Source organism: Cheilinus undulatus, linkage group 18 (genome assembly GCF_018320785.1).
Source record: "Cheilinus undulatus linkage group 18, ASM1832078v1, whole genome shotgun sequence".
NCBI lineage: Eukaryota > Metazoa > Chordata > Actinopteri > Labriformes > Labridae > Cheilinus > Cheilinus undulatus.
Genome location: NC_054882.1, coordinates 15,087,063 through 15,112,272, shown reverse-complemented (window position 1 = coordinate 15,112,272; position 25,210 = coordinate 15,087,063). Strand labels below are relative to the sequence as shown.

Below are 25,210 nucleotides of genomic sequence, written 5' to 3'. Positions count from 1 at the left end.
AAGTGAGGAGACCAGTATCTGGAGTTTTGGGAGAGGAATGTTGTCCCATTCTGGTCTGATGTATGATTCTGGCTTTTCCACAGTCCTGGATCTTCTTTGCCGGGTTGGTCTTTTTCTGATGCTCCATATGTTTTCTGTTGGTGAAAGGTCTGGGCTACAGGCAGACCAGGTCAGGACCTGGACTCTTCTCCCGTGAAGCCATGCTGTTGTGATGGATGTGGTATGTGGTTTAGCATTGTCTTGATGAAATATTCCAGGCCTCCTAAGAGACATCTGGATGGGAACATATGTTACGCTAAAATCTCTATCTACTTTTCAGCATTGATAGTGCTTTTCCAGATGTGTAAGCTGCCCATGCCATCAGAGATGCAGGTTTTTGAACTGAGCCAGGATAACAAGCTGGATGGTACCCCTCCTCTTGAGTCCACAGGACATGGCATCTGTGGTTTCCAGAAATAATTTCAATTTTGATTCATCTGACCACAGAACAGTTTTCCATTTAGCCTCATTCCATTTTAAATGAGCTTTGGTGGTATCTGTGAATGGTAGTGTTACCGGGCCCATGCAAGGATTTCCAGTACAGAATCATGCCTGTTGTTAATGCAGGCCACTGAGGACCCTAAGCAGTTAATACTGACCTTCAGCCTTGTCCCTTGCTCACAGAGATTTCTCCAGATGCTATGGATCTGTTGATGATATTATGGACTATAAATGTGTGGGCGCCTTTTTCCACAGATTGGTGAACCTCTGCCCATCTTTACTTCTGAGAGACTCTGCCTCTCTAAAATGCATCTTTTATACCCAGTCATGATACTGACCCTTTGGCAGTTAACTACAGTAGTTGCAAAATGCTCCTGCAGCTGTTCATTTGTACCACTTACTTTTCATATGAGAAAACACAAATCATAACAACAAACACAGTACATGCAAGCATGTTAAATACCAATAAAGATATATAATGTTATCCAGTAACCACGGCATAACAGACTGTAAACATCTGCTGCTTGATGGCAATCTGAAAAATCATCAAGATAACCTGTTGTTTTACTATGTAGGGACCTCAAGGGTCAGACTATCTGCACAGCCAATCTCAGAACAAACTCATAAAGAATTTAGCAATCTAATCATATCTCACCACATCTCCAAAACTGAACCTGGCCAGTTTTACTAAACTGCTGCTTGTTATAGAGTGTTATGTAACAAGTAATTTATGAACACTGCTTTCAGTAAATCAGTGCCTTGACTCTCAGTTAAATGGCTACATATTAAAATGACATGAAATGAAATTGCACAGTGACAGTCTATCTGTAAGAGTTATCACATTATCAATGGTTAACCATTTCTGTAGGCTGCAAAACTCATACTTAAAATGCTTATGATGACAGAAAAGTGTTTGTTGTGCTTTTACAGTCAGCTGAGTTTTATTTAAGTCTGTGGTTACTATCACTGTGTCCACAATCTGGCTTAAATATTGGATGTGCTCAATTCTGCCTCCTTCATTTTACAATTGCACAAACTATTTGAATGTTTAGAGAATAATAACCTCTTAAATGTGTTTTTTAATAGTGTCTGATAATGCTGTTTTACCAATAAGCAAGGCTAAGTTTGTTTTTTTTAACCATTTTATTATTGGACAAAAAATCTAGCTTTCCAAACACAAAAATATATATTAAAAAAGTAAATTGTTATGACCTTGCCAATGCTCAGAATCATAAATGATGCTTTATTTAGTCCTTTTTAAACATCTAATTTATGATCAAACAACGGTAAATTTTTTACACCCCATTGATTCTTTAATGTGTCAGTTTGGTTTGTTACACAACACGTGGCTCTGCTTTACTGTAGCTTTACAGGAAGAATTGCTGCACACTGATACACAGAGATAAAACAGAGGCGGCGTGAGCGCAGTCAGGTCGATTGTTATCTAGATAAACTGATAAGTTTGAGATACGAGTGAGAATAAGAGAGTGAAGGGACAAAAGGTGCAGAATTGATGATTTTTCATCCCACATGAGCGGTGATTGTCCTCTTTATTTCCTCTCTTCTAAAACTTTGGCCTCTTCTCTCTTCACACCTTTCACAGGTGGAGCACAGTTCACTTTTTCACTCCCTGAGGGGAAAAAGAGGAGGGCATTACTCAAACTCCTCAGTGTGGTCGGCATTCAGTATCTCGACACATCATGAGCAGATCTGCACTCCTGATCCTGGCGGCCCTTGTTGGAGCGTGTGCACTGATTACAGGTAAATCCCTTGTCCTTGTGTCATCCATCATTGATGTATTTTGTTATTCATAGCAGCTACTGTAGCTGTAAGGGGCTAGATTTGTTTACTCACTATATAGCTCCTCTGGGTTTTGGAGGTTAGCTATAGTTGATGCATGAAGGAACTTTTAGCTCTCACACACCATTACCTTCAATATTTAATGAAAATACATCACAAACTTCTTATGTTACCTTTTCATCACAAAATGTAGATTTTCTGAATGAAACAATAGGGAGATAATTGTTCTTATATGAGTTATTTTAGCAGTAGATTGGGTTTTGGAGGCAAGCACAAAACCCTTAGTTTATTACTTTAAGTGTGTTGACACAAGCAGTAGTACATTGAAAATTAAAGCCCCTGTGATGGTTTTTAGCTGGTTATGCATCATAAAAAATGATTACTGATACCTTGCCATGTCCTACAAAGGCAAACAAGAACAAGTGCATACAGATCGTCTCTTTCAACAGTTATTTTAAGTGCCTGAAATAACTGCCACAGGCTCTTTAATGCACAAAAATAGAGCCATAGGCTCTCAATGATATGACAGTCCCAAGCCAAATACTCACATGAATCCACTGGAGGTCACGGTCTTACACCGACCTCCACATTGCCTTTGCTGCTGCTCTGTTCAGTCTCCATTCAGCAAGTCTTTTAGTGCTCTGTGCAGAGGCAATCTAACAGCATCTACTGTGTATGTGTAAAGTTTCTGACTAAATATTCATCCATATTTCATCAGAAAGTTCCAGCATTTTCCTAAATATTCATCCATATTTCATCAGAAAGTTCCAGCATTTTCCTAAATATTCTTCTTTGTTCTTCACTGCTCTGGCTTTAACTCTGGACTGTGCAACTCAGCATGCTTACCACAATTACCCATGTTATTGCAGCATTTAGTCCATATCTGTAAGCTTCAAGAGCACATGCACAAACATGGCTGAAATGTTTGCAGAAGGCTCCGTATGCATCCGTATGGATCATAAAGCATAAATAAGCCTTATACAGTATGAGCTCTTTTATAAGGACTTAAAAATGCACACAGTGAGTGTAATGTGGATGTGTTAAGAGAGCAAGACGGTTTTAAATCTCTATCCAATCTTGCACATGACTGTTGTAAGCGAAGAGCTAAGATATGATAATTTGTCCACAGTGGATGCCAAAATCAACGCTAACCAAAAGGTTCTTGTAGGAGCCTGAAATTAAAGTAAACCTATGAAAATGAGAAGCTAAACATAGTAAAAGCCCTGCAATGTTGTCATTTATGTACCTTTTTTATAAGCTGTTGTATTCCTTTGGAAATGCAAAACTCCAAAATGGATGAATAATTTTGCAGATGTTAACTTATTTACCTAAAAAAACAAAAAAAAAAATCATAACTGATAGATTTCCTCTTTGTGATCATTTCCAAGTTATATTTTTTTCTAACGTCACGTTTAGGTGCCGTCCACATACGAAAAAATGAGGCGTCACCAGAAGGATCAGAGGAGGTATGCATGTTCGTTGAAAATTATATCATAAGAATATACTTTGCATACTAGTATAGCGTTGAATCCATGTCTTAAGAAATGTTATGTCTTGCTACAGTCAGAAAGCTACATGCCGATACTCTGCTCACCTTTACCTGCCCCCTTAACCCCACCCTCCTCAGGTAATGCAGTCTGCAAGTTTCATCAGTGATACTGTAAATCTGTGCTACTTTGTTTATGCACAGTGGTATGTGTTTCCAATGTTCTGCCTTGATTGTTAGAAAATAAATGTGAATTTGTAGGTTAAATGTGTTTGTACCATTGTATGAAAACAAACATTCTCTATTTCTCTGTCTTTTCTACATCAGTTCACACTCTGAAACCTGCCGATATATCTGCTGTTTACGTCCTGGGAATGCCACTATCACAGAGGTGAAAAGACAGAAATAAAATGCACAAATATCCTACCTGCATACAGCACTGTGCACAACTTTTCGGCATGTTTGGACCAAAAATTGAGGCTGAAGTAAGGCAAATATGTGGCGAGTAAGCAAGGGGCATCATCAGGCAGGAAGGATTGACACAATCCTGGTAGTGCTCTGGATGTCCTTGCATTTCATTGGGGTCATGAGAAAATAATCTTTTGGAAAAATAAAGTCCACACCTTTAGGGTTGAGTAAGGGGTGGATGTGGTGTGTATGCATCGCCTAAGGTACGGTTCAGGCGGGTTGTAGGGTTGCCACGAGCCCCTGGTCATGCTGTGGGTGTCTGGGCATCTCACCAGGGGTGAAAGCGCCCAAACAAAAGAGATTCTGTTGAGCTTGACTCTGGCTGATTATAGTCCTGGGTTGTGGCACATTGGCCCTGTGATGAACCCTTGGCATCCTACATGCCTCAAACTTATGCACAGGAGTATAAATGTAATCATTAGAAGTGAGCAATCCTTTGCTGTAAAGCTTGTACCGTTTCCCAACCTCACTCACTCTGACATCCCGTCTTCTTTATCTATAGGGAGGAGGTCTCCAGGGTGGCCAGCAGAGTAGCCGGTGAGCCTATAAACCACCATAAACTGATTATATAATCATATAAAATACTCATGTTTGGTGTTGGTATCAGCTCTTTTACTATGCTGAGTTAGATTTTTTATTATAGTTTTATAATCACGTTTAAAGGCCTGGCCCTTGTCTTATTTTCTTGCTGCTATTATCTGCTTTTGTATCGGTCAACTCTTCCTGAGATGAAATCTAAAAACAGGCACTTTTTCACAGTACATAAGGATTATCCAACCATAAAACGTACCTACAATTACACAAAGTTCAGTTCAAGGTCTTTTTCAAGACCATGTCACTGGAAATGTTGCCACACTTTGGAGCAAATCTCTCAGAACAATAAGCTCACAGTTTAGTCAAGTTTATCTCAAAGGCAGGAGACAGAGGGCCATAAAATAGAGGCCATTGACCTTCATTTGACATGAAACTTAGCAAAACCAGCAAAATGAATGGAGCTTTCATCAGCATCAGCTTTCACAACTATAACCTCCATGCACTCTGTATTCTCTCTTGTCAGAAAGGATTCATTCTTTGTATAAAGCCTTTACATTTGTGTCTATGTGGGTTGAATAGAGCTGATGTCCATGTTTAATCCTGAAGGGATCCCTCAACATTTAGTTCAGAGCTCACTGCAGCCCAGGTAAACACACATCCACAGCACACACAGGTGTATTACTGCAGGTGTGTTTAATCTTTCCATTCATGTTGCAGAAGCTTGTTGGAGAAAGCTGAGGAGCTGTCACTCTCCATGTCACACCAGGTACACACGGACACACTACTGTTTTTCTGTATATTTATCCTTAATTAGACCCTAAAACCACCTTGCTGAAATAGTCAAGACTTACCCCTGAAAAAGACGTCTTGATGGGAGAATATGTTACTCCAAAATCCCTGTCTACTTTTCAGCATTGATGGTGCCTTTCCAGATGTGTAAGCTGCCCACACCATAGGCACTAATGCAACCCCATACAATCAGAGATGCAGGCTTTTGAACTGAGCCAGGATAACAAGTTGGATGGTCCCTCTCCTCTTTAGTCCACAGGACACGGCTTCCATAGTTTCAAAAAATAATTTTAAATTTGATTCATCTGACCACAGAACAGTTTTCCATTTAGCCTCAGTCCATTTTAAATGAGCTCTGGCTCAAAAGAGACGGTGACATTTCTGGATCCTGTTCACATAAGGCTTCTTCTTTCCATGATCCAGGTTTAACTGTCATTTTTGGATGGCAGGTGCAACTGTTTTGAATTCTGGAAGTGTTCCTGAGACCATGCAGTGATTTTCAGTACAGAATCATCCCTGTTTTTAAATGCAGTGGCTCCCCGAGGGCCTGAAGATCACAAGCATCCATTATTGGCCTTCAAACTTGTCCCTTGCTCACAGATTTCTCCTGATTATCTGAATCTTTTGGCTGTCTTTGACTCTTCTCTGAGTCCTCCAGCTGTTTTTCATTTGTACCACTTACTTTTCCAGCCTGTTGTTGTTGCATCCTTACTTTATTGAGATATGTTCCTCAAATCTAGTTTTACTTCTGAACTACATTTAAACATTGGTATTGATATTGTTATCAGCAAAACTGATTTAGTAAATATCAGCATATCTGATATACCCACTGGAGTGGAAGATATTTGCTCATGTTGCTGATTCTCATATCTGTGCAGGAGACAGGGTGGAAGTTGGTGCTGCTGTTTGTTCCAGCAGATTCTCTGTGTGCCTGTTCTCCACATGTAAGATACTTCATAACAAAGCATGTTTGATGTAGCACATCTCAGGTTCAATGAAGACTGTGAAGAGTGAAAAAATGTTCTTTTTGCTTCAGGTTGCAGGAGAAGTCACAGCTGCTGTGCAGGAAGTGGACGCAGCCCTGCAGCTGTTACAGCAAAGGGTATTGTGTTCTTTTATTTAATCCTCATGGTATACGTGGCAAAAACATAACTTAAATAACAATTAAAAAAAATACTATACGTTGATATTTTTTATCGATTTTTGCATTCATTTTTTAATCATGGTCAGACCTAATCATAAATATCAGATATTGGTTAATTTTCTAAAGTGAACCCTTTAAATGCCAGTTTGAGTTTTACAAAAAAGTGCTGTTTGTGATGTAAAAACACAAAAATTGAGTATTTTTTTATAAACTACATGCAAATTGGACTTCCTTGTAGGGCATTATGACAGCCTTGAATATGTTAATAATGAGCAACAACTTTGATTTTTATGCATTATACTTTAAAATTTTAATGCTTTAATAAATTGTTACACTCAGGATGTAAGCGGCCAAAAATCAATGCCATACATAATCACAATACAAAAGAAACTACACATTAAAAAAAAAAAAAAAACCTTTTTTTCATTAATTTATAATCTAGATCAGATATGATCATAAATGTCAAATATTGATTTCTTTTTTAGGAATTAAACCCTTTTGATGCCAGTTAAAGGGCAAAAAAAACAATGTTTGTTTAATGTAAAAACACATAAAATTAATATTTTTTGTATACCACATGGAAATTTGATGTCTTTAAATGGGTTTATTACAGCCTTTACTAAGTTGATAATGAGCTGATCCTTTTTTGATTTTAAGATTTTAATAACTTGTTTCACTCAGGGTGTAAGTGGCCACCATACATTAAAAGCAATAAAAACACTATACTTTTTAAAATAATCAAATCTACTTTTTTCCATTGATTTTCCAATAAAGATCAGATTTGATCATCAATATAAAATATTGTTTTTCTTTTGTTTAACCCTTTAAATGCATGTTTAAGTGCAAAATACCTTGATGTAAATGCACAATTTTTTTTTATACTACATGAAAATTTGATTCCCTTGAAGGTCATTATCACAAACTTGAATATGTAAATAATGAGCAATAACTTTGATTTTTATGCATTTTGATTCCATGCATTTTATGCAAGATTTTAATAAATAGTAACAATAGCGCCCCTATAGGAATACAGGAAAAAGCATGCAATTTCCCCTTGTGCCAAATATGGGGAAAAAAATGGCTGACATTTGTTGACAAACAGGAAAAACTGTAAATTTGAAGCAATGACTCCAGAATGAAAACCTGATATTACAAAGTGCATTTTTTGTGTTAACTGTTATGGCTGGAGGATCAAAAATTGTGGTTTCAACAGGGCATTTTTGGTCACTTACAGCCTGAGTGTGTTCAGAAAGTCTACAGAGCTTATTTTTGATCCATTACAGGTTCTGGTATTAAAGTTTCAAAATCTTATTAAAGAAAAATTCCAAAATTTATGTTTCGAACATACACAGTCAAAATAATAATAATAATAAAAAATAGACAAAAAGACCACAAAATTGGGTTAATACAAATGTAGAGTAAACGGATTGAATCTGAATAAAACAATGTGCTGGTTGTTTGTTTACAGTTGCATCACACTTTGGTCCATGTTGTTGTGTGGAGCACAAATCAGCCAGAGGAAGAGTAAGTGTGAGCCGAATATCTCTAATGTTTTTACTCATTATTTTGACAGCTTTTTACTCATGAATTCTAGAGTGTTATGTTCCTGTTTATTTTAAATGCATGTGGCAGTAATAGGCTGTTTGTTTTGCTTTTTTCTTTGCAGCTGTGAGTGTATGAGAAATGAGAACATAAACCAGAGACTACAGAAAGCAACTGTCCTGAAAACACTGCAGGTAAAATACATTGATATAAGTGGCATTTGTGCACTTGTCTGAATCAAATTTTTCTACTCACTTCATAAACATCTGTTTCTGTTGGTTCAGGACTCTCTAAGTGATGTGCTGGAAAATCAAAAGTGGCACAGCGACAAGTCAGACTTCACTGCTGTGCTGCAGTCTGCACCTGCCATCCTTGAATACATCTCCGACTTAGTAAGAAGAGAACAGCTGTTGATAGCATATGACCACTGAAATCAATAAGACCTTTCCAGGAACAATGTTTAAAAGGCACCTGATTCAGCTCATGTAAAACTAACCTATGCTGTGTTTTGTGTTTCTTTGCAGGATCTTAACCAATTAGCTGTTCAGCTGTGGGCAAACATGGTAAGTTCTTATTGATTGATTGCATGTGATTGTGTGTGTTTACACCAGGCTCTCTGACAAAGCTGAAAACCTCAAACACCCGTGCACATGTACTGACACTTAAACTGACCCTGCGTCTTAGTTGTAAAACAGTCAAGAGATAAGAGTCACCATGACTCCTCAAAGCAAAAGTAAGATGGAGCTGCTTGATTACAGTTTATTACTGACATGATTTCTGATAAGAGATGTAAAAATTAACTTTAGTATAACGTTCACTGGCCTTGTTCTCTTTGAATGTACATCTGTTGTGTAATCAAACGTGTTTGTCATTGGCTGTGCTGAATGGCCCCACTTAAACCTTAAAATCTTAATCCTGTCATGGCTTTTCCCTCCAGATTCAACCATGGAAGAGTCAGGCAGAGGTCATGGATAATGGTGTCATAAGTATTCCCTGCCCTACCCAGGTAAGGCCTGCCATCCCAGTGGTCAATTCTACGTCGTAGTCGTCTTATATTAGAAATGCAACAATTCAAAAGAAACTTAAAGTGTAAAACCATGCAGCATTCAGAATCAGTTACCAGACATGTTTGACAGATCTTTAGTATTTAGACACTGCTCTAGAAATTTCCTCTTACTTTTTCCCCACTCTCGCCCCAGGAGCAACCTTTCCTGCGGACACAGAAAAACTCCCCCTCTGACAGAAAACTGGATTCAGCTCCATTCTCAGAATTTGTATGTCTTTTGATTTAACAACTTCATTTTCAAATCAGCACACAATTTAAACACTTACAGGGATGCTGTCCTGTTTGTTTGCAGTCTATGGGCACTGAAGTCAACTGCACCGACCGCAGTCCATCTCCCACTGTACCAATGTCAGGTAAAGCTTGTTTTCCTCAGCTTTGCAAGGGATGCATGATATTATGGAGTGGAATCAGTATTGATAGATGACAGATCAAAAAGTGAATGATCTAATTGGCTGATATGAACATTTCTGAGCTCCCTGTCCACCACCAGGTTTTTACAGTGCTGTCAGTAGCTCTCAAAAAATGCTGGTTTGTTTTTACTGTAACTGATGAAAGACATTTTTAGATATCATGTATATTTATTTTTCATTTCTCAGAATCTATATTTCATAACAGATCAGATGTTGTTAGTCTTGTTTTATGTTTGACTCTAGGGCTAGGTATTGTTAAGAACCTCACGATTTGATTTCGATTCTTTAGATTGCGATTCAATCCAATATCGATTCCCTTCGATACTGATTTAAATGCTTTGATGTCGGTTGAGTAAGAAGTAGAAATACACAAATAACCTATCGACAATTTTCTAGTAATTATTTTCATGCCCATGTGAACATATGTGGTAAGTCACCTCACATTTTTGAGCAATAAAACATCTAAAAATCAATATTTGACCAAAAATAATAACCTAATTGTGCATATGGAGTAAAAAAGTAAAAAACATGACAGATCTGTGTAAACACTGAAAAAGTAAAGTGCTTGTAAACTTAAATAATACTTTTTTCATCTTGGAAATTGTGATAAACCTCACATAACATGGTAATGGTTGGTTGTTGTTTGGTTCGAGTGTGGCCTCCGTCCATACAACGCAAATCACACGCACACTGACCCCCACTGGCCAGGAGGTGAATCGATTCAGAGGACTTGCTGAATCGATATTGAATTGGGGCGGAATATTGCAATGCATTGATTAATCAATATTTTTACCCACCCCTATTTGACTCTAAATATAGACAGATAGACCATTACAATAGAACTAACTAGATAATTATAGAACAAGAGAAACTTGTCCTTCCCCCTCCTTTATGTTAGCACTAAGGCCCCGCCCACACAGAGACAAATTCAAGAGTATACACAAAAGTTTTTTGTCGTATCGGTGTTTCATCCACACGGAAACAGCGTTTTGGGAGGCCATAAACGCTACTTTTTGAAACCGGGTCCCGGAGTGAACGAATCTGTATACGCCTACCATTTTGTCACCATGTGGGCAGCCAACCACATCTTTCTTGAAACGATTACATCATACATAGCACGGCCCACTTAAGCCGCATGCATGGGTAAGTCCAAAAACAACAGTGGCGGATTACAGGGCGTGTTCATGCTTTATACGCATGCTCCGTAATCTTCTTCTCTCTTTTTGGTGCATTTCTGTGGCAGCGGAGGGCATATATACTACAGCGTTTTCAGTGGTTCTGTGCTTACGCGGAAACGATTCCATGTTTACAGAAAACGTTTTCAAAACAAAACGGAAGTATATCATTTTAGTGTCCATGTGGACAAAGCCTAAGAGCAAGGTCTCTTGTGAGGGTGCTGAAGAATATACTGTTGTATCATCTGCGTAAATATGAACTTACAGTTCTCTAATTTTCCTGCTATATTATAATATATAATCTAAATATAAGCAGACCCAAAATTGGCCCTAAGGTACTCCTTTGCTGATCACCTGGAAGGTATCCCTTCCACTGTCTGGAACGACTGCTTGAGTCCTATTTGTTAAATAATTGTGAACCAATTACATGCAATCTTATCAGCACCAATTGGTCAACTGCATGAAAATCCTTCAATAGATTAATAAAGAATGCAACACATTTCTGACCTTTATCAGCTGACTTTACTTCACTTAGCCCCCCACATAAACGTCCAGGGTTAAGATGTCCTGGTTCTTTTTGGAATGGAGGGGTAAGGTGTAGTGATAGAGTTTATATGCCCCTTCAAATTTTCCAGAGGCATGCTCCAAATAAATGTTTGTGATTTTTACAAAATCACAAACACTCTCCCAGAATACCATGCGATTAGAAAATTACTGCAACAATCTTATATCATAACTTAATGTTGTTTCAGTGAATTATGGCCATTTAGATGTCGAACAGCCATTTAAAAAATCACTTGTAGTATATCCATTATTGTTGTTTGCATCTGTTTATGTTAATGCAGCCCACAACTACTGATAATGTATCAGGTACTTAAAGTGTTGTTACATTTTGTAGGGTTTTTTTTCACCGCTACCCCTTGTAACTCTGTTTCAAATGAAAAGGGGGCAACCGAAAATGAGAGGTAGAGGTTAAAGCAGAATTGGGAATGGCCCTTTGCATTTTTACAGTAAAAAAAGTTTTTATGTATCGGTATTGACTAAGATGAGTGGAACTATTAGCTAACCAGCTAATCAGATATCAGCAAAAATCCAATATGGTGCATCCCTATTTTGGCTAAAATATTTTGGGTTATTGTTGTTTAATCTAACAAAATCTAAACACTTTATCCTTTTTGTAGTTCATGAACTTAGACCTGGAGATGTCAAGGTGGTGGCAGCTTTGGGGGACTCTTTGACAGTGAGTGTTTATGTCTTTTTATATCCATATTTACTCCTGCACATGTCCTAATAGGTAAATACACTATCTGGACAAAAGTATTCAGTCGCCTGACATTACACCAACAGGAACTATAATATTCAAATATATGTAATTTGATATGAAGTTGCCTCCCCTTTGGCAGCTATAACAGCCTCAACTCTTTTTGGAAGACTTACTGCAAGACTTTGGAGTGTTTCTGTGGGAATTTGTGCCCATTCATTCTGCAGAGCATTTATGAGTTTAGGCACTGGCTCACAATTTCTGTTCCAGTTCATCCCAAAGGTGCTGGATGGGGTTGAGGTCAGGGCTCTGAGTGGACCAGCCAACTTCTTTCATGTCGAACTCATTGAACCATGTCATTATAATCCTTCTTTGTGCTCTGGGGTACAGTCATAGAAAAGAGCCTTCCCCGAACTGTTGCCACACAGTTGGAAGCATAGCATTGTTCAAAATGTCTCGGTATGCTGAAGAGTAAGATTGGCCTTCACTGGAGATAAGGGGCCTAATGAATCAAATAATTAACAGGTGTGGCCTAATATATTTGTCCATATAGTGTATCTCCATTAATATGGCATTTGTACAGTTGTAGACGACCATTCAAAGAAATGTCTGACATACAAAAATGAAGTAACTACAACTTCATGCAGATGTGTTTGGACTACACTGGTAATGTGGGGGATACCCTAGAACAGTGTTTCCCAACCATTTTTCCTTGTAGCCCTCCCTACACACTCCTCAGAAAAGCAGAGCCCCCCTAGGACCCAGGAGACAAGAAAAAGTGACACATTGCTGCCAAAAGTCAACATAGATGTTAATTGTTCCACTGATAAAACCCTAAAAAAGGTCCATGCATACTTTTCTTAACAAAAGACCTTTGTATGAACTACTTTATAACTGCTTTATCATGGTTTTAGTCAATATTTGCAAACCTATTTTTGGCAGCCTCAGAGCAGACAAAGCCTCGCACCCCCCCTAAGATCTCTGGCGCCCCCCCCTGGGGGGTCCCGGACCCCAGGTTGGGAACCAAGGCCCTAGAACATGGTAATGGCTAAATTATACCTATGATAATGGGTGCTTTTGCAAAGTTCTAGGTGCAGGACCCCACCTAAACCACGCCTCATCCTGTGTTTCCATGCATTCTTACTTTACCATCCATTGGCCTTAAGGGGATTTTGTCATGTCCAGGAGCTATGGTGAATCAGAACAGTTATTTCAGTTATCCATAGTAGATTGCTTCCTGTTGATGGTGTGGTCCTTTCCAGAGAACAGACGTTTGAATATTTGCATAACAGCTCCCCCCCATTTAAAGATACTCTTTGCATGTGTTTCAATGTTTTTTCCACTGGTCCTACACGGTCTCACTCTCTAACATCTGATGTTTTGCCCTGTAGGCAGCCAATGGTGTTGGTGCAAAGGCAGATAACCTTCTGTTAGTGATTAATGAGTACAGAGGATTGTCATGGAGGTGAGATAAGCAACAAAAATGTGTGAAAATTGAAAAATAGCAATGGGGAAATGTTGTTTTGTCCACTAATGTGATGCACTAATGCAATTTCTCCACTTTTTCAGCATTGGTGGGGATGAAAACATCACAACTGTGACCACACTGCCAAGTAGGATTGTTTCTCATTTTAATGTGTTCATCAAACAACTACAAAGTCATTGTCATAATACAGTCAAGGTTAATTGTATCAAATGTAGGCTATCAATTAGAGGTCAACTGTCTGATAGTGTCTGATAACACAGGCTATGATGGAGTCTTATCTCTGTCATTAAAGGATATTATCCTTCTGGCTGGATGCCTTTGGTAGTCAATATTATAGTGCCACACATTCATTGTATGTTTAGACATCTAAATTAATTTCACAAATTTATCAACAGCAAACATTTTAAGGGAAAATCAAGGCTGCAGAGTTGAAGTGATGCTCCATCTTTGTGTAGTCACACAGATGCTCTTTAGTACTGTTGGGTTTGCTTTGCAGTGTTTGCGTTATAAATGGAAAGTTGCATGAGTAAAAGAGAGTTCAATAAGAAAGCAACCTGCAGCTCTTCTGCAAAAGGCACACTGATGGGTTTGTATCTCTGTAAACTCTACAGATTCTATAGATTTTTGAAGGAAAGCTGCAGTTTATTATTGGACTTTTTCACTCAACTCAACACAAGATATGATTCTCCTTGTTTGACAAAATGGCAACTAAAAAGCAGTATCCTCTGGTGCATTTCTAAACAGCAGTCTGGTTTGGTTTTAGTCCAGTTTGGCACAGTAAGCACTGTTTTGGCTCTTTAGCGATCTGCATCACTTGGCCCAGCCTTGGTCTTTCAGTAACCTTGCAGAACAGATGGATTGGCCAGACTCCTTGTGTGCCATCAGGCAAATCTATCTTGCAATGCTCCAGTCTGAAACCTTTTTTGCCAGGTCTGAGAATGGATCAGACCAATCAGCATTACAGGAGGAGAACATGGTGGGAGCTGTGGGTGAGGTTTAGTTGTACTGGGAGAAAGTAGGATTGGCTGATGCCAGTGTAGCATTTAGCTGTAGTATAGAGGCATGTTTATCAAAACTGGACCACATTTCTAAAAGGAAGAAAAGATTCTTACGGCCAGTTAATGGACTACTGTGACTCTAGCTTTACTCTTCTGGATTCGATGCATTCCAACAGAAGGGTACCAGAAAAATAAGGACAGCATAGATCAGTTAATTTGGTGCCTTTCTCACAACACTGAGCCAAACTGAAATAGACTTCTGGGTGTAAACGCAGCTTTAGTAAGGAGCCTATTCTTTGTCTTTCTGGAGGTTTTTAGAAGAACAATACAAACAAAGTTAATTTAGTAGTTTCATAATTCTGGGCTTTTGGTCAGAAATAAATGTATATGATTTAAAGGACTTTCTGACCCTCCCTGTATTTGTGCTCTGCAGACATCTTGAAGGAGTTCAGCCCAAACGTGACAGGCTTCTCTGAGGGAATAGGAAACCAGGACACCCCTACAGCTTTCCTCAATCAGGCTGTGGCAGGAGCCAAGGCCGGGTGAGCCTTTTTGACTTAAATCCAAGTTTTCAGAACTTATCCTGCGACAGAAAAAAGGATTTGCTTCTAAAGTTTTACCTTCAAACTTTTGTCTTTTCAGTGACATGGTACAGCAGGCACGCGTCCTGGTGAACAAAATGAAAACTGACTCGGTAAGGCAGCAGTGACCTACAGATATGCTGTGATGTAACCTTTGCGTCAGTTTTATGTGCACAATTACCAGATTAACACGGCACCAACTCTTTTCTCCTTCACAGCGCATTGATTTCCACAATGACTGGAAAGTCATCACAATGTTTGTCGGAGGCAACGACATATGTGACTTCTGCACAGACAGCGTGAGCGTTCTTATTTATACCTGCAAATTCTGATGCCATGCTTTTTATATTTTTTTTACATTGTCTCCCTTTGTCTCTGAGAGCAAACATGAAAACTTCAGATCTGTCTGTATTTTGAAAGTACAGTTTAAGATCTGATTTCTACCTCTATTTTGAGACCAAGATCATGCAAAACGTCTTATTCTGCATTTGCAACCAGCTAGATAATGCTTATCAATCCATCTGCACAAATATCTCGAATTTCCTTTTTCTGGTGACTGTGGATCACTGGTAGAGTCTCAGCTGATAGGTTCGGTAGGTTCAGCCGCAGTGATATGTCTTTAGGCAAGATACTGAACCCCAAATTGTTCCCACCAAAGAACAAAAGTGTGATTAAATTTATGTAGGTTCAAAAACAAGGTAAATATGTAGAAAAATGGACTTTTTATACACACTCAGGCTGTTGGTGCCCAAAAATGTCCCATTGAAACCCATTTAAACCAGAAATTATTGATCCCCAGCCACTGCAGTAGAAAAAAACATGCATTTTATGATATTAGGCTTTCATTCTGAAGTCATTGCTTCAAATTAACAGTTTTTCCTGTTTGTCACCAAATGTCAGCCATTTTACCATATTTGGCATGAGGAAAGATTGCATGTTAATTCCTGGTTTCCTTCAGGGGCACTATTGATTTATTAAAATCTTAAAATTAAAAACAAGTAATATTGCATAAAAGTCAAACTTTTTGCTCATTACTAACATATTCAAGGCTGTGATAATCCTTTTTATGGACATCCAATTTACATGAAGTATTTTAAAAAAATCTGTATTTTTTTTGTTTTGTTGTTTTTACAGTACAAAAATCACAGGGGTTTACACTTAAACTGGCTTTGAAAGGGTTAAATTCCTAAAAATGAATCAATATTTGATATTTATGTACAGGTCTGATCCTGGTTATAAAAGTTAGTGCAAAAAGGTTTTTGTTTTTTTTTTAACATAAATTATTTTTATTGCTTTTTTATATGGCGTCGAATTTTGGGGATATACTCCCTGAGTGAAAAAAAAAAATCAAAATCTTAAAAAAAATAAATGAATAAAAATTGCATGTAATTTAAAAAATATTGTGTTTTTTTGTTTGTTTTTCACATTACATTTTTAAGCAATATCATACCTGATTCCCAAAAATTATTAGTGTTATTTTTTGATATTCCTGATCAGGTCTTATTAAAATAAATAATGCAAGAACAGGAAAATATTTTCAATGCAAATTTTTTTTCATTGCTCTTTAAGTATGGTGTCCAATTTTGGTCACGAACACCCTGAGTGTATGAATTAATTAAAATCATTCAGTTTATAAAAATGATAATGCATAAAAATCAAAGTTGTTGCTCAATATTAACATTTTCAAGGCTGTGATACTCCCCTACAAGGAAATCCAATTTGCGTGTAGTAAATGAAAAAAAATTATTTTTGTGGTTTTTTTACATTACAACCCTGAAGGTTTCACACTTAAACTGGCATTTAAAAGGTTGAATACAAAAAAACAAATTAATATTTGATATTTATGATCAGGTCTGATCTTGATAGAAAAATTAATGCAAAAGATGTTGAAGAAGCCTACTAATGCGTATTATTTTTATTGTTTGTTTTCTGTCACTACCCCCCTGCAAGAATTTCTTTTACACCATCTGAGAGTTAAAATTCATTTTTGGCTCTTCCTGTTCTTTCTTTCAGATTTTCTTCTCACCCAGGAATGTGGTCGGTCGTATCCGCCAAGCTTTGGACATCCTTCACGCTGAAGTATGTTCTTCTGTTGTCACAGTTTGAATAATTCAAATGAACAGCAGTTTACGCTTATCTTTAATATTGTGTATAATCCAGGTTCCTCGTGCAATAGTCAACCTGGTCGAGTTGTTGGACATAGTTCCTCTACGTGAGCTGCACAAGGATAAAACTCTAGGCTGCCCGACCTGGTTTGTGAGGTCAGTGACTTTAAACTGTTTAAAGCAAACTGTTAAACTTAAGAGAACAAAGATCCAGACATTAACAGCTGAAAGGTTCATGTTTCAGTTTGGTTTGTCCATGTATACTGAAGCCTAAAGACGGATCATCAGAACTGCAGAAGGTCAGAGACTTTAACGCAGCCTATCAGGTATGTTAAAGGGTTAATTCTGTACTCTATTTTATCAGCCATCACATTTCAGTCATTGCATGTTCTTTAACTTTTGTCTTCTGTTCAGCTCAGTATGAGAGAGCTGATTGACTCTGGACGGTACGACACACACGACAACTTCACAGTGGTGCTGCAGCCATTCTTCAGGGAGGTTTTCCTTCCCTATTTAGAGGTAAGTGATCACTCATATATATGTATATCTTCGTAATCGCATTTAACCTTTCACTTTAGTGTTGAATTAATTCTCCATCATATCTTTTTTAAAGGACGGCCGGCCTGACCGCTCTTACTTTTCACCCGACTGTTTTCATCTGAGTCAGAAAGCTCACACCCTGATGGCTCAGGCTCTTTGGAACAACATGGTAGATTTTCTTTATCAGAAAACATTACTGATATTCTTTTTTATGTTTCAGAATAAATCACTGACTTTTGCTTTTTTTAGTTAGAGCCAGTGGGGAACAAAACCTCTACACAAGACTTTACAACTGGCATCGAGTTGAAGTGTCCTTCTGAGGTAACTTTACATCAAACATTCACTGGCTTCAGCATTTTATTATTAGATTATAAACAGGACTATCCAGAACTTTTAGGCATGTTTGGGCCAAAAACTGAGGCTGAAGTAAGGTGGAGATGTGGTGAGAAAGGGGATTGACACAACCCCGGTCATGCTCTGGATGTCCTTGCATATTACTAGGGGCATAGGAAAATAATCCTTTGAATTTTTAGTGAAGCATAGTTTCATTTAGTTTTAGTTAGCTAAAATGTTTTTTGAATTTGTGTTTTAGTTAATTCATTATTTTTAGTAAACTATGGTGCTGACATGTGTCCAGATTGGCTCTGCCTCCCTCCAGCCCTGGGTTGTGGCAAATCGGGTTCCTTAGCGTCCTGCATGTCTCAAACTTATGCACAGGACTGTAGGCTTTTCGTTGTACTAATTTTGCTTTAATATATCAGTTTTTTATTTTTGTCTTACCAGAGCAACCCATTTATTAGGACAGCTGTCAACAGCAACTACACCTTTCCAGGCCCTCCACCCACTCCTGCTCCTGTTACAGTATGTCACATTTTCTTCCTTTCTGCACCATTACTTTAGAATGTCATGTAACTATTTAGGCATAATACCTAGATATATAAAAGCCTTAAATATGTCTTTGCATGTTTTTTTAGAATTGGGGAAGTGACTTTTTCTGTTCCAACACAGCTCCTTCTAACACTGTACCCACATCAGGTAAGAATTCATCATGTTTCCCTAGTGTGACATAAAGAGAAATACTAAATGGTCAGATGTCAAATATGTGTGTGCCTTTCTTTAGCTCACAGGATACGGCCAGCTGATATCAAAGTGGTGGCTGCTCTGGGAGACTCCCTCACGGTAAATTTGTACATTATAATGTGTGCATTGTACTTTAAAAACGCACAAACAGCTCAGTGGACAATTCTAAGTCATTTGCACGTTGTGATATCAAAACTTTACTTTTTTCCCTTATTTCATTTTTAATCCATGACAAGTTCCAGACCATTTTCTTTCAAAATAAAAGCAGGCCTGTATCGAAAAAGCAAATCAGATACCTTCAGTTTAAGGTGATTATAAGGCCAAATATGACTCAAAAATAGTCATACATGCAAAATACTAGAATTTCAAAATGTGCCACAAAGGGTAGATAAATCAGAATTAACCTCAGATGTTCTGGGATAAATCATGATTAAAATTTAGAATTGTTTGACAGCCTCTTTTTCTGCATACAGGCCGGCTTTGGAGCAAAAGCTAAGAATCTTCTGCAGCTAAGGACAGAGTATAGAGGAGTGTCATGGAGGTAAGAGCCTGAGCACAAACTATACAGAGAACAAATTCATCACATTTTATTCATTCTTTTTTTTTTTTGTTATTTCTGTTTTAACTGATCAGCATTGGAGGAGATAAACATCTTGAAACCGTCACAACATTACCAAGTAAGCCCTAATTCTAGTCAGTGCTGTACTTTTTAAACATGTTATGCACATTAGTGCCACTAGATAGCAGAGTTAGACTATTAAACTCCTTAATTTTGTCTCCTCTGTGTTAACTCTCCAACTTGTTTGCATTTTTTCCTCTCAGATATTCTGAAGAAGTTCAATCCTGATATCAAAGGAGTGTCAAAGGGAACGGGGAATCGGCAGAGAGGCTTTAATGTGGCTGTATCTGGAGCTAAAATAGCGTGAGTTTCTTTGATCTGTTTGATTTTTTTATGGATCATATCAGTTTTATATTTTAACTCATTTTTCTCTAATACAGAGGAATCCCAGGACAAGTACGGGATCTGATTGATCTCATGAGAAATGACCCTGTAAGTTGGTTTTATTTTGCTAAATTGAAGTATGAGTGCAATAAAAAAATGTTGCTTTATTTCTGTGTCTTCGTCCTTGTTTTACATAAATAGAAGGTGGATTTTGAGAACGACTGGAAGCTGGTGACCCTCTTCATCGGAGGCAACGACCTGTGTCAGTACTGCAATGATCGGGTGAGTAACTTTAGGGGTTGTTACAGGAGATGAGGCACTTCCCTTCGCTAAAGTTGTCTCCTACTCCAGTCTAAACATCCTTCATAGTGTTGTGTGATGCTGAGCCATCTCATGATATCACTCGGCGCACTGGAGCAGAATAATCAGGCTTTGTGATCGGCCCTCCTCTAATTGTTTTATTGTGTCAGAGGAAGATGAGAGCAGACACGCTTTCTTTTCAACGGGCACATTCTGTCACTTCACCCCTCCAACGCAAACACCCCCAGCCCCCTCCTGTTTCAGCCTCTGTCTGCATTAAACAATCACATGGGGGCACAGTGACAAGCCTTGTTCTCTAAGAGGCATAAACAACACAGAGGTCAACCCAGACTCTCTTCATCCTGTCTCTCTCTTTCTCTTTCCCCTTCCTTCTCTTTCTCCATTACGCTCCACTGACAGAGCAGTCTCTCTCTTTTAATGTTTGTGCTTTGAAGCAGAATATCAAAGCGCAGCATCAATTTAAGATGAGCTCGGAGTCTGTAGTGACAGCTTAGGGTTAGCTGTTGCTCCTAAGGCTCATGCATGTTGCATGGCATTGACTCTTTTGGGTGATAACTCCTTTTTAGCCTCAAACTTGGACAGTTCCCTTAATTGGGCCTTAATTATGGCCTTTTCTTGCCACAGCAGAGCAAATCTGTTGGTTGAAAAAGGAATGAATGAACATGTGTTGACTATAAATTAATTAAAAGCCTTGTGCATAGAGTGTAATCTTATTTTTCCTTTTGTTTTTAAACTGCAGGCTTCACTGTCACCTCAGAACTACAGCTATCACATGATGACGAGCCTGGATATGCTTTATCAAGAGGTACAAAGATGTTTTCTGCTTTAGAATGACAGTTAATGATGCATGATACTGTAAAATATTGTTAGAGGGATATTTCTGTATTGTGAAAGTGGGTTGTATTAGGTACATAGCAATAGTAATTGCATGAATTGTACCCAGTAATAAAGCTCCACTTTCACATGAATATGACACACACTGTGTGTGCTTTTCTCCTTCTATATGCTAAGGTGTACATATGCTAGTATACAAATTAAGCCTGACTGATTATTTAGGCCGACATTTGGCATTTTGCAGATTATTTATTTCAGCACTTTATTTTGCAGATGATTGATAAAATTATTTAATCAACAAGTGGGCTACTTTGGTTCCTCTTCAAAGTGGCTTTATTTTCACTTTCCTCAGTCTTAAAAAATGTATTTTATAGGACACAGTCTGATTGGCTAGATGTTGCATGAGTTCTAGCCAACAGCTCTTACGCCTGGGTGTTACTGAATGGCATCACTTCCTGTTTTGATTCTCCACAGTCTTACAAGGAAAGCCTGAGGCAGGGAGACACGCAGCAAAAACCCAGAGCACAGCTGACATCAGTGATAACAGAATGGCATTGATTCAGTCAGAAGCAGAGTAAAGGAGGAGCTGGGTGGATTAAGGTTGCAAAAAAGCAGCTTGCAGATAGAGTAGCAAAGTGTAGAAAGGCTAAAGCAGTTTAAATATGGTAGCATGAGTGTGATTGGCCAATAGCGTGCTTAGAAGCAAATCAGCTGGCCGTCAGCTGATGAGGGCTTGAAAAAGATGAGCTGATCTCAATTATATGGCAGCACTTGACTTCCAGGCCTGCCTGAACTATCCCTAAACCTTGGATTTTTGTCTTCAAAGTTGCTTGAAAGTCATGCTTTTTTGCTCTCCAATTTCAGGTTCCCAGGGTGATTGTCAACATCTTGGAAATCCTTGAAATTGAAGGTCTTCGCAGAATCAAAAGGGACAGTCTTGGATGCAACGTGCTGCAACCGTACGCTCATCCATCTATCTCTACCTGAATCAAAACCACTAAGGCCATGAAAAATGCTGATCAAACACCTAATGAACATAATGAACAGTATCTGTAAGACAGTAACAATTTTAAGCATTTTATTTCACAAATCAGTTGTTTTTTTTCCTCTACTTTTGATCCTCAGGTTTGTCTGCCCGTGCTTCTTATTACCAGGAGAGGATTCCCCTGAGCTGGCGGAAGTGAAACGGATCAATCGGGAACTGCAGGTCAGCAGATGGGAACAGTGAGGCCAAATTGTGTGATCAAAATCTAATTTAGGTCCTCCTTAACTAAGACAGGAGGGCTGATTATTGCTTTTTCTTTCACTCAGGTGTTTGAGCTCCACTCTGCAGAGAGATAGATGAGCAGTTTGACTTTAGATGGCTGGTTTAAGTTCATTCTTCTTATGGGAAACAGTTTCTCTGTGCTTCCCTTTAATCTTTTGATCGTTTAAGACTCACACATCTATGTGATGTAACAACACGCTTAGAGCCAATTACTGTCCCTGATGAAAACTGTATCACTGGACACTTGAAACTTCCAGTGCACACTGATCATGAAAAAGGGCCTCAGTTTCAGAATAAAATGAAAGAAAATGTCAGAATGCAAAAACAATGTTGAGAACTTGTGAAAACAAATGAAAAGAACAGTCCAAACTGCACTGCTGAGGTATTAAACCCATGACTGACCCAGTCAGTGCACTTGATTTGGATTCAATTACTGGTCTGCAGTCAGATCAGATTACATTTTAAAAGAGTCTATTTATTATGCAACCATTTGTATTAAAGTGGGTTCACTGGGAAGGGGGCACAAGGCTAAATAAAAGCTGCAGGTAACATTTTACACTATTAATAAAGCATGGCTCATTTTGTAAGAGGACATCTAGGTAAATCTACTGTTACAAATAAATCTACACCACTACAACTACTAACACAAAGTCCCAAACATTGTAGATTGCCACTGATATCACGCCATTGTGCATCTCTATTAAAAATATTTTGTTTGCCAAAGAGAGCCCTGGAAAAAAAGTTTCTAAACTACAGTGGACAAGTCAATAGTCATCTGCACTTTGTGTTTTCAAACATTTACCGTTTATTGTTCCCTTGTTGGGCTGCACAGCAGCACAGGGGTTAGTGCTGTTGCCTGACAGTAAGTAGGTTCTCTTCTGGTTCCCCGGCTTCCTCCCATCACCAAAAACATGCCCCTTAGGTTCATTGGTGACTTTAAATTGCCCGTAGGTGTGAGTGTGGGCATGTCTGGTTGCCTGCCTCTTATGTCAGCCCTGCTATTGACTGGCGACCTGTCCAGGGTGTTCCCCGCCTCTCGCCCAATGACAGCTGGGATAGGCTGCAGCCCCCTGCAACCCTGATAAGCAGTGTAGAAAGTGGATGCATGTTCCTTTGTTCACTTTTAAATCCATAACTAGTCCCTTTTTCCATGGTTAAGCTTGCCATACCTTTCAATCCAATCTTAGTTCCTTTTTTTCTTTTGAAATAAAGGCAGGTCTGTATCCCCAAAAAAATAATCAACTACCTTTAGTTTTAAGACAAGAAAAATCCAAAATGAAACAAAAACAGTTTCAAATGCAAAATACTGGGATTTGAAAATGCTACAAATGGAGATGAAGCACCCTAATTTCCATATTTTTGTATTTAATAGATGTTGAATCATGTCAGGAAGGAACCAGGACAAAGTAAATAAACTCCTTCATTGAATAAGCTGTGATACCATGAGTATTTGTTGTCTACCTTCCAGGTGGAGACAGAAAAGCTGGTGTACGGAGGCCGCTATGATGGCAGGGAGGACTTTACTGTGGTGGTGCAGCCGTTCTTTCAGAACACCGTCGTTCCTTTAAATGCTGTAAGCTCACTTCGACACTCCAAACCCTCATACAAACATAACCTGAGATTCCAGAGAACATTATTTCTAAGGGCGCTCATGTGTCCTCTCCAGGACGCCAGACCTGACGACACGTACTTCTCTGAGGACTGTTTCCACTTCAGCGAACGGGGTCACGCTGACATGGCTACAGCTCTGTGGAATAACATGGTGAGCTATTTAAAGGCTGACTGTGTTTGACAGGGGAAAGGGTTTAGATAAGTCTTCCTAAGTGACCACATCTTACTGCTATTTAGTCATGAGCTGAGCAAATATGTGCTCTGGTTTATCTCTAGCTGGAGCCAGTGGGAAAAAAACAGACGTACAACAACTTCAGAAACAGCAGAGACAGCATCAAGTGCCCCACTGAGGTAAGAGATTTACACTGATTCCCATCTTAAATGGCCCAGTGTGATGGGATAAAAGCAAATGTATTTGCTGTTTCAGGAGCATCCTTACATCTTCACACGAGTAAACAGCTTCCCCAGCTCACCCACAACATCGGCACCCAAAACAGACAGCCCAGCTTTACCTCACACCACCATCACTTCAGAACCCACGATGCACAGCACAGCCCTGCCTCCCCCCCCTGACGACACAGTGCCTGTATGGCTTGCTGCTGTGCTGGCTGTAATGGGGCTTCTGATTGGCTGGGGAGTGACTTGGCTCTTCTTCTCCTGGAGAGCAAAGAAGAGCAAGAGGATGATGACGACTGCAGTGGAACTAAAGGGCACTGGGTTTTAAAGTGCTGTTTGTTGTAGCCTTGGACTACTCAAGGGGAAAACTGCAAAACAACAAATTTAAAGAAAGTGCAGATAAAGAAGGCTGTTATTTTTTATACTTAGATGTGATAAACCCAGCTTTGGACTTTGGACGGTTTACAGAATACAGAGTAGGAAAAGATGCACCTCTCTTAACTTAATAAAAGAGATAAACATGCTAAAATATCATGTTTTTGCAGGCTGTTATTGTTGGATTTATCCATATTTGTGCATATGTTGTAGCTGGCCTTACAACTCGCATAATTTAATGACTTAATATTAACAACTACAGTAAAAACACAGTATGCTGATGGGAAAAATAGTCTGAACTGACTCCCTTTAACTTATTATTTCTGCTGTATTTTGACTTAAATTAAAACATGCTTTGAAAGTCAGCACTGTGACACTTTAAAGCAGAATTTTCAGAAGTAAAATTCACAATATTCCTCAAACTTTTGCTCTCAGAACTTGAAGTAAATCTTGTATGTAAAAAACAATCACACTGATGGTTGATGTTTTACAAATGTAACATTTTGTGCAGGAACAAT

General features: G+C 38.6%; 1 protein-coding gene across 2 annotated transcripts; it reads left to right on the top strand.

The window, feature by feature from the left end:
* The first annotated feature begins 190 nt into the window (after positions 1–190).
* plb1 (phospholipase B1) lies at positions 191–25,210 on the top strand. Of its 2 annotated transcripts, XM_041812900.1 has the most exons (44): positions 191–220; positions 2,084–2,241; positions 3,697–3,746; positions 3,844–3,907; positions 4,094–4,157; positions 4,737–4,771; positions 5,348–5,414; positions 5,486–5,534; positions 6,436–6,501; positions 6,594–6,659; positions 8,170–8,225; positions 8,368–8,437; positions 8,528–8,635; positions 8,768–8,806; positions 9,181–9,249; positions 9,443–9,517; positions 9,602–9,662; positions 12,076–12,134; positions 13,547–13,620; positions 13,725–13,768; positions 15,073–15,181; positions 15,282–15,333; positions 15,439–15,519; positions 17,234–17,299; positions 17,381–17,481; positions 17,570–17,651; positions 17,740–17,844; positions 17,939–18,034; positions 18,115–18,186; positions 18,649–18,726; positions 18,840–18,900; positions 18,986–19,044; positions 19,419–19,486; positions 19,579–19,622; positions 19,768–19,867; positions 19,945–19,996; positions 20,090–20,170; positions 20,949–21,014; positions 21,908–22,002; positions 22,169–22,250; positions 23,779–23,883; positions 23,977–24,072; positions 24,198–24,272; positions 24,349–25,210. In XM_041812900.1, the coding sequence occupies exons 2-44, from the start codon at positions 2,181–2,183 to the stop codon at positions 24,643–24,645; spliced, it is 3,300 nt and encodes a 1,099-aa protein (XP_041668834.1). In that variant the 5' UTR covers positions 191–220; positions 2,084–2,180; the 3' UTR covers positions 24,646–25,210. The 2 variants fall into 2 exon arrangements, with proteins under 2 accessions (XP_041668834.1, XP_041668835.1); XM_041812901.1 differs by lacking the exon at positions 191–220 and having other exon boundaries at positions 2,059–2,241; positions 5,489–5,534.

Coding starts and splice junctions, on each gene's coding strand:
- plb1 (XM_041812900.1), top strand. CDS start 2,181: ATGAGCAGATCTGCACTCCTGATCCTGGCGGCCCTTGTTGGAGCGTGT. Junction 5,415..5,485: donor CAGAGCTCACTGCAGCCCAG/GTAAACACACAT, acceptor TTCATGTTGCAG/AAGCTTGTTGGAGAAAGCTG. Junction 15,334..15,438: donor ACAAAATGAAAACTGACTCG/GTAAGGCAGCAG, acceptor TCTCCTTCACAG/CGCATTGATTTCCACAATGA.